Below are 13,714 nucleotides of genomic sequence, written 5' to 3' on the forward strand. Positions count from 1 at the left end.
GTACTGAAGTTCAGGTGGAGCTCTACAGAGTTTGGAGTTATCCAGCTGCGTCTGGCTTAGGTCTGGCTGCTGTGCTCAGCTCCTTCCCGCTGCAGACCTGGGCTAGGACTGGGTCTGGGGATTCCCGGAACTCGGCAGAAATTCCAGACCTGGGCTAGTACTGGGTCTGTAGATTGCCTTTCTTTTGTTGTTTCTTCTGTTGTTTTTTGCAGCCCAATTTCTTCCCATCCAAAAGGATGATAAATATTTTCATATTTTATAATTCAACTTTTAGTATCTATCTAGAATTTTGTTTGAATGTATTGTTAAGTCAGGAATCTGTTTACTGAAAGATGGAATGATTACTTCAGGCTTCTATATTGTTTAATTTCATATCTCATTGCTATAATTAGAAAGTAATTATTTCTACTAAGATTAAAGTAGCTTTGACCTTGAGCCTTTAAAATGTATATTATCCTGTTACCTCAGTTTGTCTAGGCAAATGTTTATGCTGCTGTGAGCTATCTTCCTGGCCCACGCTTAGCGTTACACAATGTGTTTGAAGGACCAGAAATATTACAGAGACTTTAGTTTTGTCAATGTTAGTTTTGCTTTTCTGTTGGAGGCAACAGATTACATAATGCTAGATTTAATTGGTTGCTTTTTCTAGTTAAATTTTATCATGGTTGGTCTCTTATCTGTCATTCTACATAGGTGATATTGGTAAATATTCACTAAGAAATACTTTTATTTAATTATTAATTAATTAATTACTACAAGTAGTAATTGTGGACTTGTAGTAATCCTCGTGTCTCAGTCTCCCAGCTCTGAGATTACAGGCATGCACTGATATGTCCAATTTCGGGGATGGCATGGCATATGGTTCTAGGGATTGAACTCGGGACCTTGTGTTTGCCAGGTAAGTGCTTAGACTCCTGAGTTATCTCCTCAGCCATAACAAAAAATTTTAAAATGTGTTAGTTGTACTTCATAGTTTTCCTCTTTGTATGTATGTTCCACTTAATTTTAGGAGATACAGTATATTTGTGTATCTGTGTATCTATATTTCTATCTATAATTTTTGCTTCTCCTAAAGATACTAAATGCCAATTGTATTTATTTATCCAGTGGTTCTAAAGGCTTGAGGAAATGTCTGTGTTCATATGAGATGTTTTAGACAAATTTTACTAATTTTAGTTTTTTAGTCTTGTTTTAGTGTTTCTGCAAAACAAAAAATGTAATGTTAAATGAATTTATCTGCAGTTTAAATTTCTGTTAGTTTCTCTAAATTATATGAAGGGGCTCTGATGGATGGTATTGATGAACAAAAAGTAAATTGTTCATGTTCTGTAGTTACTTTTATTGCCAAGATATTTTGGTGAGCTCCTTCAATGAGAGAAGAGTCTGAAATAAGATGTATCTCCCATTTTCCAAAGTCTTCCACTTTGAACTCTGAAGCTTAATAGGTTCTGATAAATTTTTAAAGATAAATTTCTTTTATTTCAACTAATAGCTATTTATTTCTAAAACAATGGAATCAAATTGATTAATAGTACACTATCCCATTACTTAAAGACTGAGTAGATTTGAGTGTGGATTGATACTTGCATAGGTTTATGCTGGCTTCTGTAGTTTATGGACCACCACAAGGGTGATTATGACATGGAAATAGCTGTTTGAATTCAAAGAATAGGTAATTTCTGCATTTTGAAAGTTTTTTAAACATTAAAAAATTATTAATTTTAATGTATTTGGTACAGCAGCTCACTGTGCAGGTCAGACTCATGGTGATCCTCCTGTTTTCAGCCTCCCCAGTGTGTGCCACTGTGCCTGGTTTTGGTGACTGGCTCCGCATGCCTGAGGGCGGGGCGGGTGCATATTGAACCAGATCCCTGTGCTTGCCTGAGCAGGTGCTTAGTTCGCTGAGCAATCTCGTGGGCCCAATTTCTGCATTTTCTGAGAAGCATTTTCTGAGACCAGCTATTTAACATTGTATACATTCTAAATGCATGTCCAACTCACCCCCAACCTTGTGTGTGTGTGAAAATTTTATTGCCTATACAGATAATATATATTATTGTTAATATATATAATTCGTAAAACTTCTTTTGACTACTTTTATTATTTAAAACAGAAAAATAAGGTGAGGGGACACCACTTGTTGGATGCTTGCCTGGGGATTCAGTAGGAGTCAGAGAGTTTCCTGAGTGCCAGTTTCTACCTTTGTGGGGCTGAATGGCTGGAGGAGGTCTCAGTCACTGCTCTAGGGAAGATCTGGGCTTGAAGGAGCTGCAGTTAAAACTTCCCTGACCACTAGGTGGCTTCAGTTGCTTTGAAAGAAAGTTGGGGGCCTAGAGGTACTACAAGGGTTGCTGTTGACTCTATTTTAGGAAAATTTATTTCATTTTTCTGAGGTAGATGACAGGGCAAGTCATACAATTTAAAGATTTTTGGAGATCATCTAACTCTACCCTCTAATTTTAGCGTTAACATTTAGGAGACTTTTCCAAGTTGACTCCTAGTCTAGTTCTCTACCTGCTGTGTCAGGGAAAGCCATCTCTTTTCACTCTGAGGCCACATCATGTGGCTCTGTGCCATTGACTGTACTGGGCTCTGGAAGAGGTGCATACACGAATACTGTGTGTAAGGCAGGCAGTCAAGGATTTATTTATCCAGAATAAGCACAGGCCTCTTCCCTTAATTGCTGTCTACCTTCTGTCCTGTTCACTGCTTCAGCAGCATTTTTCATCTTTTTTATCTCACAAATTCTTTCTATCATATTTGATTAGGAGTTAGTCTTTATAATAGGTTTGGAATCTTTCTTTTAAAAAGAAATCAATGGCCACTATAGAAAATGTAACTGAAACTGAGTAAGTCCTTCATCAACTCAAAATGACTTATGATAAGGTTAATTTTTTTTCCTGTGAAAATTAAGGAAGAAGCAAAGACAGAATGCCTCTTAGCTGTTTCCTATAGTGAGTTTAAAGAATGTAGCAAATTTTATTTTTAAAATGACCCTGTTAAAGTTACCAACAATTCCTGTATTGTGAATATAGTAATAAAATAGAGGCCAAGGATCATAAGAAAAAACCAAAGGATATCTTAGATGGTTTGTGTTACTATAGAACACCAGAGCCTGGGTCATTTATGAAGTAAAGAAAGTTATTTGACTGAGGGTCTGGGGCTGAGGAACTCAAGATGGAGGGTCCACGTGTGCTGAGGGGCTCTTGCTGTGCTTTGGATGGTACATGTGCAGCCTGTGAGCCAAGGCTGATCTGGGCAGCAGCCAGGGCTGCGGTAACGTGTTAGTCCATTTACCAGGTGGAGCCTGGGCTGCTTGCTCCTCACCCCAGAGGTCCCTGTGTTAACCCTGCTACACTGCGATTTGCCCCTCTCCCAGGCTTTGGGGGTCACACTCCAGCCTTGGCAGATGGGGAGGAGCAGAGGTGACCAGGAGTGAAGATGGTGGAGAAACAGCTACTAAGCAGGGCCTCCGGCTGTTTCTAAGAGTAGAGCAGAAGAGAGGACAAACCTGAGACCTGTGAGGGGGAAGGGAGCAGCTGGGGACCTGTGTTGACCCAAGGGCCAGGTGGGGCAAGATGGGGACAAAGCAGGACACAAATTTTTCCTTCAAGGCCTCTCACGGTGTCCCCAGGTTCTGGCCTTGCTCTGTCTCTGGGTCATCCTGACCTCGCTTCTGGCCTCCCCGTGGTCCCCATGCAGCAGCTGGCAGCCCCACTCCCTCTGCAGGCTGCACTGCAGGACTGCAGGGTGAGGTCAGCAGCTGCAGAACTGGGTTTGCCCTACAGTCACAGCCCAAGCGCCACTGTTAACATAACTTGTAAGGATTTTCCCCATCTGTAAGGGATCTTACCATCGGGACTTTATAAATGATGTTTGAAATGTTTGAATTGCGTCTTTGTAGTAAACTTTAAAAATAGACACACAGTCATTTTCTTACAGGTATGTTAAAGCTGGACTGAGTGAAAGTGTCGTTTGGCACAGCACGAGCTCCACTGAGATGCTTAACCAGGCCTCGTTTTCTCTCCCTCTCTGTAGTGACTTAAAGGGAGTGATAGTGACTCTCAGCGACGATGGCCACTTGCAGTGCTCCTACTTGGGGACAGACCCTGCCCTGTTCCAGGCTCCAAAAGTCGAATCGAGAGAACTAAACTATGAGGACCTTGATGTAGAGCTGAAAGAGCTTCAGAAAATCATCAAAGATGTTAAATCACAAGGTACCGCCCATGCAGGTTTCCATTATTTAATTGGAGGGTTCCTTACGACGTTCACGTCGTCGTGTGTGTAGGGGATGTTGTGCGCTCCTTTGTTCATATTCTCCGCAGGCTTCGCTGGAGTCGGACTGCAGAAGCAGTGTGGTTCTTTGGGATGGCCCTGTCTAGGTTTACTCTTTAAATTCTAAGAAAAAAACCCTATTTCTTTGGGTAGTGGTTTTTGGCTGTGAGAGGAGCATTAAAGTTTAGAGTGGTCATTTATTAACTTCTAATATCCCTGAAAGCAGTTACTTGCCTCTTTTAAATGAAACCAAAACAACACGAGTTACTATGTTGCTACTAAAAATGTACTAATTTGCAGTAGAGCGATGTAATTTATGTTTGAAGTTAATTAGCCCTCCAGTTGGAGTGTAGCCTTTGATATGTTGATTCTAATGATTCAGAGACTGATGATATTTTCAGTTCCTGAGTTTTGTATAACTCAATATTATCTTACTTTGAGAATCACAAGGGTATAATTTCATTGTAAATTAAAAGGAGAAACAAAACATCAATCCTGAGTGTGAGTTGAACATATGAAAAACATTAAAGTTCTCTTTTCAGGGTCAGGTAAAAGTATTTTTTAAATGAGAAAAAATATGGTCTACTTTCACATAAAAGAAATGTTAAAGTACGAATAATAAAAGAAGCAGAGCATTAAAAGCCAATCAAAACAATGTTAATCCTGATCCAGTCACTTTCCTACAGTTATACATTTTTGAGTCTTTGTTACAAGATTGTATTCCATTGGTTCTAAGGAATTGAGATAAATTTTTTAAAAAATATGAATATTAAGAATGGAGTTGTTGTGCTTTGGTTTCATACATTCTTTTAGACATTTTGAAAGTGAACCAATGAAGTTCAGGCCTTTAAAATATCTCCAATTACTTAAAAACTTAATTGTTGTCAGCACCTTTATGTCAAATAAAGAATGGTTAAAGTTGGACCTATCATACTGTAATATACAAATTATTTTTTGATCATGCTACCATTATTTTTGGGATTAATGGAAATACAAGCCTCATTTTATGATTTAAAAATATAATTAAGAAAGAGTGGCACATATATGAAGCATGAAGTTTGAAGGGTTTGTTAAATGATGTGGTTTTTACTCCAAAGTCTACATCTTGAAGTTTTGCCCTTTTCATGAGTAGTGTGCTAATGGTATTTTCTTTTCGGCACTAGGGATTGAACTTGGGGATTCATCTGTGCTAGGCAAGTGTTGTACCACTGAGCTCCATTGCTGGCTCCTGATAATGGTGTTTTGAGTAACATTAATTTTGTGTGAAATTTCCCAGAAAAGACCATAGAAGCAGAGGTTTTTTATTGGCTACCATAGTGATGCCCAGGAGTGAGAAGGTTTAGGCTGTTACACTCATCAGGACCTTGCTCCTTTTGTATAGCTTGATATAATTGCTAGCCCAGGATGTATCCACAGACTTGAGTGCAAAGTTCATTATTTATATTACTTCAAATTTTAGTTAATTTTGGTGTTCTTTCTTTTATGCTACCATCAGTTGGTTTTATCATAAAAAAGAAACTTTTTTTTTCTTTTTTTATTTAATAAAAAGAAACTTTTTAAAGAGAGAAGCTTATAAAATATTTTACTTCAGGGTATGGAAAATAAATTAGTATTCTGGACTCTTATAAATCTTTAGTATGTTGTTTATTAAAATACCTGTAATTATATATTATGTTACATATTATGACAAGAACTATATATTATTTTATTACAGATTATTTTATTATAGTACCAAATTATTTTATTACCGACTATAAGAAGTTAAAACTCTGCAATGTTTGATAACCTCATTCATTTAAATGTCGCTGACTTTAGCGTGGTGGCTTTAACTCACAAGAAAAGTTGACAGTCTTGTGGATTATGTTCTGTATTTAACAAGCTTTTAAAAACCTTTTCAAAGGAGGAATTGCAGCAAAATTTAAAGGCAGTTTAAAGAGTACATTTTCTTGTACATATGGTGTATATTAACTACTGTAATAAAAGTGTTTTGAAGCTGACTTTATGTGTATAAGTTATAGAGGAATGTGTATGTTGTAAGCAGGAAATTATAGTAATAATTTGTGTATGTCTTATGGATTCTGAAGCTTTTAATATTCAGCTCGTTAGTTTGAATCGTGCCTGTCATTTCTGTCACTGGTAGTCAGTGGTACCCAGTAGTAAGAACTTTTAGAGATTCAACTTCCTTATGGTTTGAGGACTGATTGCATTTACTACCTGGACTGTGTAGGAAGCACTGGGTGCCTGATTTAAGCCACCACACACAGCTGTGTCTTTAGGAATTGGAAGAGAACAGTTAGATATGGATGTGTACATGAGGCTGTACCCATTTGAGATCTGTTTGAGAGGTTGACCAAATTGAAATTTCCACTGAGTCCTGAAATCTTGGAACTTGGTGACCTTAATTTAAGGGTATAGCTGGCTGTGTAGGGTGGAATACCTGAATAAGGCAGCTTAAACTGCATAGAGGTTCCTTTCTCTCTGATGTACAAGAAGCCCATGGATGGGCAGTCTAGTGTTGTCTTGGCAGCTCAGTGGTCCTCCGGGATTTGGGATCCTGGATCCCAGGGTCAGCCGTTGGCCCAGGATGGTGTGGGAACCTCTGCCCTCACATCTGCAGTTGAGTCAGCCCCACCAAGCTTTTCTGAGCAGCTCCTGTTCACATCTCTGTGGCCACTCAAGCTGGAAAGTAGGTGGAAAAGCTAAGCATTTTAGTTGAGTTCTTTGTTGCTCAGAATAAAGTTGTGCTTCTTTTAGTAAACAACTGGAGAATGGTTGTTGGATGACCAAGAACAGCCTTTTGTATTCTCATTATGTTTATTGTTTTTTTTTTTTTTTTTTTCAGAACCGAGGATTGTACTGAGGCCCTTGTGCTTGCCCCCTGGCAAGTGCTTATTCCACTGAGCCATCTCCCTGGCTCCTGTATTCTCATTATGTTTAGAAATTCCCTTTTCAAATTTTCAGTATTAGTGGGAAGGTTTGACAGTTATGGAAAGTTTCTTCTTATAACACAGCTATAATGACTTATATTTAGATGTACCCCCAAAACCTCATGTGGTGATAGGTAGAATTTTTTTAGGGGTAGCTGGATCAAGAATGTGAGCTGATTCATGGTACAATGCTGGCATTAAGAGTGAGTGATTACTAAACTGGTCTGCTGATTTCTTTGGTAGTGCCCTAATTCAGGTAGCCTAAATAGAAAATAAAAGGGGCAGAAAGATGCTGTTAAGGTCTCTTATGGTTTTGCTACCATGAAAAGATCCCTCTTTTGTTGCTTTTGCTGTCTTCCAACACAGTTGCTCTTCTGCAATGTGCCACCCTACACAGGAGCCAGTTGATTATGGGCTGGCTCCTGTATAAGCTGTGAACTAAGTAAACCTTGCCCCCTTTATCTTTGGGTATTAGGTATTTATCTCAGCCTTGAAAGAAGAGTAACAAAGACAGAGTTTAGTACTGGAGAAGTGAGGTTGTTGCATGTCACTACCTAGCAATGTGACCCAAGCGTCTTTGGAACTGGATTGTGGGAGAAAGGCAAGAATTCGAAAAGATTCAAAGATGCCCACTGAAAAAGCAGAGCTGGAACACCTTAGGCTGTCTGTATGGGAGATTCTGGTCAGAGCTCAGAAGATTAGAAGGATGATAGAAACCGTACCAGTAAAGACTCAAGAGGTTTCTTCTGGGAAGAAGGACTGCATTGGCTGTTAGACTCCAGATGATGTGTGTTGTAGCTTGACAGAAAGTTTATGTGCATTTGCTTGTGTCCATAGACTTTGCCTGAGGCTAATATTAAGGGCAGTGGACTAATTAATCTGGTGGATGAAATTTCAAGGGAGTCTAATGTGGCTGTTGCATGAATGCTTTTGGGGGCTTTTAGCCAGATGTATGTTGAAAATCAAGAGCAAAGAAGCCAGGGGGAGATTGAATGCTTTGAGTTTGGCCAGAAAGGAAGCTTTAGTAAAGTTGTGGACTACAAAATAGAGAAGAGATCTTGATTGCCAAGAGGGAACAGGAGGATGGAAAAGATGACTTGAGGGCATCACAAGAAGCAGGACTCATCCTTTGCAGCCTCAATAGTGAAAGATTACTATGAGAAGAGAGTCCCAGAGCACTCTGTTCCAGAATGGCAGTGACCTGGGGAAATCGTTCCTCCAGATTTGGTCCATAGTCACTGGACCCCTATATCCAAGAGTAAAGGAAGCTTGGCTACTGTTTCAGATGGTGGTAGACCTTAACACCATTCTTGTGGTGCTGGTTTTAGGTACATGAAGTATGCAAGATTTGAGAAGTCAGGGCAGCTTCCACCCAGATTGCAGAACAAGGCCTGAAAGGCTAGGTAGTATACTGAGAGAGCAGTGTGAGAAGCTGTGACTGTGTAGCAGAAGGGGTATTGGAGACCTTAGAACTTTGGAGAAGCCAGGAATCTGGATTACCTGAGGAAAAATACTAAGAGGTAGCAGAGCTGGCCCCAGAAAAAAGCCATTGGGAGCTACAACTTCTAGCAGTGCCTTAGCCTTTTGCAGTTCACATGTTGCCACAGATTACCTTGGAGGTTACACACAGAACTATAGGATTTAACATTTGACCTGCTGGATTTTGGGCTTGCTTTGGTCCCATTCCTTTGTATTCCCATTTGTACCTTTTGAAAGAGTAATGTTTATCTTTGCCATTGTGTGCTATGTTTAACTTCCTTCTCATTGCACAGGGGCTTGCAGCTTAGAGTTTTCCTTGTCTCTGTGGAACTTGGACTTGGACTTGGACTTTTCAGTCTTTTTGCATAAAGAGATGCACATGAGTCTTTCGAGGAGGGCAGGGCCTAAATGTTATGGCTGTGTTTAGGTGTCCCCCCCTCCCCCCGATAGGTGGAGCTTTTTCAGAGGTGACTAGATCTAGAGAGTGTGACTGATTCATGGTGGAATGTTGGGATTAAGAGTAGATTATTACTGTATTAGTACTGTGTTGCTTTGACACTGCCCTAATCCTGCTGGCCTAGAAAGAATATAAAAGGGGGCAGAAAGATGCTGTTAAAGTCTCTTGCTGCGTTGCTGGCTTCTGGCTGCCATGAAAAGTTCTTTCCCTTGTTGTTTTTGCTATCTTCTGTCACCCTGAACAGTTCCCTGCTGCCATGTGCCACCTGCCTTGGAGTCAGCCCATTGTGAATTGAAACCTCTACAAACTGAGCTAAATAAACCTTTCCTCTTCACCTTTGGGTATTTTGTCTCAGCAATGAGAAAAAATAACTAAAATCTTATTCATGTGACATCGTCCACTTTAGTTATCTATTCTCATTGTGGGATGATTCCTCTTAGGGTCACATGGTGACGTAAGCAGTTCCAGGTCTGGGATGCAGATACAATTTCTGGGAAGAGGTCTGTTTCTCCCAAGCCTCCCTCTAAGTAGGGAGGAACCACTTTCCCAGAAACTTGTGTCAGTGCTTTCCCTCCCAGCTTTCTTTACCTCTGCTTTATCAGGACTAATACTCGTATGTGCCCCAAACCACTAATGTCAATGAAATGGGATGACTATGATTGGATTTAACCCTCGAGGCTGGGAGAGAAGGTTTTCTCTGAGGTGGAGTTGACTACTGCAACAAACTTAGGACTCTGCCATAAAGAGGGAGGAAGAAAGAATGGATGTTGGGCAGGCAGCCAGTTATCTGATGTAGGTGTGTACGCATATGCATATATGCATATACACATATGTACATATGTACATAAATATAAATTATTTATTTCAGGTATCTGTCATTTGTTGTTATGGTCTAAATATAAAGTATCCCCCAAAGACTCATGGAGCCAGGGCTTGATCTGTAACGCAGCAGGAACCAGAGAAGTGATTGGATCTGAGGACTTTAACTTCATTGTTAGATGAGTCCACTCAATGATGAGACAGGGAGTGATGGAAAGAGGAGCAGGGGCTTCATTAGAAAAAGCCAGTGAGTGGGTATGAATTTGGGGATGGTATTTTTTTCTTTTGAAAAGTTAAAAATTCCTTAATTTTTTATTCCTGGTACACTACTACAATTTATAGGGCAATATACCTGATATAATGAAAAGAAAGAAAAAGACAAAGCTATAACAGATAAAAGACCTCAGGAATGTACATCTAATTGACAGTACATTGCATTGATCAATAGCTGTACTTTTTGCAAACTGTGGCTATGACAGTCCCGAACCGGAAGAGTTTCCTGTTTAAGCTGCAGTAACTTTTCTGACTGTGCATCATTCCTTCTGTGGCAGATTCTTACAGTTCCTCCAATGCATTTGGGATGACTATCTCAAAGTAACCTTCAGCTTTCCTGACAACTCCTCGCTCTCTCTCCTGCTAAGAATTGTAGCCCTTTTCTGTTGTTTGTTAAAACCTGCTACCCACCACTTCTACCACCAGATCCATAACCATCACCATAGGAGCTGCCAAAGCTTCTTCCACCAAAACTGCCCCCCTTCATGGGTCCATAATTTAACTGCTGTTGTTCACTATAATTTCAAAATCATTATAATCCCCACCACCACCATGGTTACCACCACCAAAATTTCCTCCTTCATTGTAACTGTCATATCATACTCCTCCACCACTGTATCCACCACTTTGGCTTCCATATCCTGGTCCATCACCACCATACCCTCTTCTACTTCTGTAACCAGGACCACCACCATAATTTCTACCATCACCTCCAAATCCATTATATTTACCATCACCTCCTCCACAACTACCTCTGCTGCCACTTCTTCCACCACTATAGCCTCCTTTTCTACAAAGTTTCCACCACAGTCAAAATTCCCTCCACCACCTCCAAAGTTTCCTCTGCGACTCATAAAGTTGCCAGATCCACCTCCACAGCCTCTTTGTGATCTAGCAGACTGCATGTCTTGTTTAGAAAGGACCTTCTTCACTTCACAATTATGCCCTTTAATAGTGTGGTATTTCTGAGCAACAATTTTATCAACTGTGTCATGATCATCAAAACTTACAAAAGCAAATCTTCTCTTTTTCCCACTCTGCCTGTCTTCCATAACTTCTATGGTTTTAATCTTGCCATTTTTTCTGTATCTTCTTAAATACTACCAACCAAAATTTTCTTCACTGTTAGATGAGCACTAGGCTTTATTGAATCCACTCTAGAAACAGCTCTATTTGGTTCTACTACACGCCCATAACTTTGTGTGGTCGAGCACACATTGCGACATTCACCTCTTCAACACAAGAATAAGTCACAAAACCTTCCTTATGATGCCTAAGATGTTTGAAATGCAGTGAGATAGTGAGGTTAAGATTGATAGCCCAAATCGTTTGATAATAACAATAAGCTTTTCTTCTGGATGGTTAACAACCTAAGTTTGCAGACCAAAATTAGAGAAAAAGGAGGGATACAAGGAAAGCCAACATTTTGGCCCTAGCCTTCTAAGGTCAATTAAGACTCAGGACATATGAGAACTTGTACTGTAACGTCATGTACCTCGGTAGTGTCCCAAATTTTCTGATCAAGAAGATTATGGGGCCAAAGAGGAAAGTGATCGATGACATAGAGTGGGCCTAAGGAGAGTCACATGGGGAGAAGATACTCTCTCAGGCTTTCACAGAGAGCACATTGGCCAAGCATTGGCCGTGACTCATCCACATGGCTGCACTGATAAAGGTTCTACAATCTGAGGTACAGGATCTCAGGACAAATCCTGAGGGCATTTCACTGACCTTCTCAGACCAAAAAGCTACAACTCTTGTTGCATAGGTCCTGCTTTACCTTGGTCTTAACCATCCAGCAGAAAAGTATGAAGACGAAATTACAAGAAATAAAGCCATGCTGTTAAGTTGAGCTGTGGGGGACTCAGGTCAATAATTTCTGACATTGCCAGTTAAACAGAAGACCCAATGCTATTATGGACTACTGGACTCTTTTAGAATATTTTGCTGAGTTTACACACCTATAATATTCAATAACGGAACTTAGAAAAAATGGGGTATACAGATGAATGTCCATTTTGTATCTGTGTATTCAAAGTGGTTGGGATAGATATATAGTTACATTCTGTTAATGAATAGAATGATTTGTTCTAATGGAGTTTGTAAATAGGATCACAAGTCCGCATCTTGTACAGCAATTAACCACTAAGAAGAATATATGCAGTGTATTATTTGTTGAAAAATAAAAAAAATAAAAAATAAAAAATAAAAAAAAAATGAAAAAAATAAAAAGAATAAGTCACAAAACCAAAGCCTCTGGAGCATTTTGAGGATCTCTCATTACTACACAATCTGTGAGTGTGCACCATTTCTCAAAGTGTTCTATTAAACTATCATTTGTAGTTTCAAAACTCAGACCACCAATAAACAGTTTCCTCAAGAGCTCTGATTCCTTTGGATCATGGCCCTCCATTTTGAGACCGGACTTGCCTCTTCCAACTCGAGTTCAGTATGGTAGGGACGGTATTTTTTCTAATTCCCACTTCTCTGGCTCTCTCACCATTTCTCTGCTTCCTGACTCTCTAGAGGTGAGCAGCTGTCCCCTGTTGTCATGATCTGACATCCATGTCATGACATTTCTGCGTTGAAGCCAACCATGGACTGAATCCTCTGAAACTATGACTCAAAATAAACATTTCTCCCTCTGAGCTCTTCATGTCAGATGTCACAGCAATAAATAAATGACATACGTGTTTATAATACTCATTGTGCAACAAAAGCATATTTAAGATTATGAAAACAGTATGTGTAGATTAGTCCGCTTTTTTTTTTTTTATGCAGGGTCTCACTATGCAGTTCAGACTCATAGTCTCAGTCTCCCAAATGCTGGGATTACAGGCATTCAGTACCATGCATGGTTTTGGGGCTGGCATGGCATTCCTGGGGTTCTGGCGCTGGCAGGACATGTAGTAATGAGGATCAAACTCAGGACCTTGTGCTTGCCAGGCAGGCACTTAGACTGCCAGGCTATCTCCCCAGTCATGTCAGCTTTTTGTGGTTGCAACTAAGTGTTTAGAGCTGAGTACTTTATAAAGGAAAAAGATTTTAATTTATGGTCTGGAGGTTTAAGAGCATGGCATCAGCATCGGCTGGCCTCTAGTGAGGACCACAGGGGAGATGGTATCATAATGGCTGGAGTGTCTGTGAGAAGTCATGAGGAGAGAAAGGAATGTGGGCCTACTAGGTGGACCCACTCTTTTAATGACCCTCTCCCACTTGTAAGAGCTCACCAGTGTCCATAAAGAACTTGATCATCCTTCCCAGAGGCAGTGCCTTTAGAGACTTGCGCACCTTCCACTCGGCCCAAGCTCTTAAGTCCTCATGGTCTTAACATCCCCACACTGGAGGTGAAGCTCCCAGCCCTGCACTGGTGGGGAAAGACTCAGTCTGTATGACGACTGTAGCAGGGCATGTGGTGAAAGTGCTTCAGATAGGAGTGACAGCATAGACAGTGAAAAGAGGTCCACTCCTTACAGGAAATTGT

At 40.2% G+C, this 13,714-nt stretch overlaps 1 protein-coding gene across 1 annotated transcript in view; it reads left to right on the forward strand.

Annotated features, from left to right (window-relative positions):
* Window positions 1-3,696: 3,696 nt before the first annotated feature.
* The window catches only part of LOC101567364 (protein PTHB1-like), a gene marked incomplete at its 3' end in the record, with an annotated part of 43,960 nt that continues 33,942 nt past the window's right edge, over window positions 3,697-13,714 (forward strand). Inside the window, exons 1-2 of the mRNA XM_004648703.2 lie at window positions 3,697-3,839; window positions 3,943-4,217. Coding sequence (XP_004648760.2) covers window positions 3,697-3,839; window positions 3,943-4,217 — 418 coding nt within the window. The remainder of the gene's footprint in view (window positions 3,840-3,942; window positions 4,218-13,714) is intronic.

This window comes from Octodon degus, unplaced genomic scaffold (assembly GCF_000260255.1).
Source record: "Octodon degus isolate 3935 unplaced genomic scaffold, OctDeg1.0 scaffold00629, whole genome shotgun sequence".
Lineage (NCBI taxonomy): Eukaryota > Metazoa > Chordata > Mammalia > Rodentia > Octodontidae > Octodon > Octodon degus.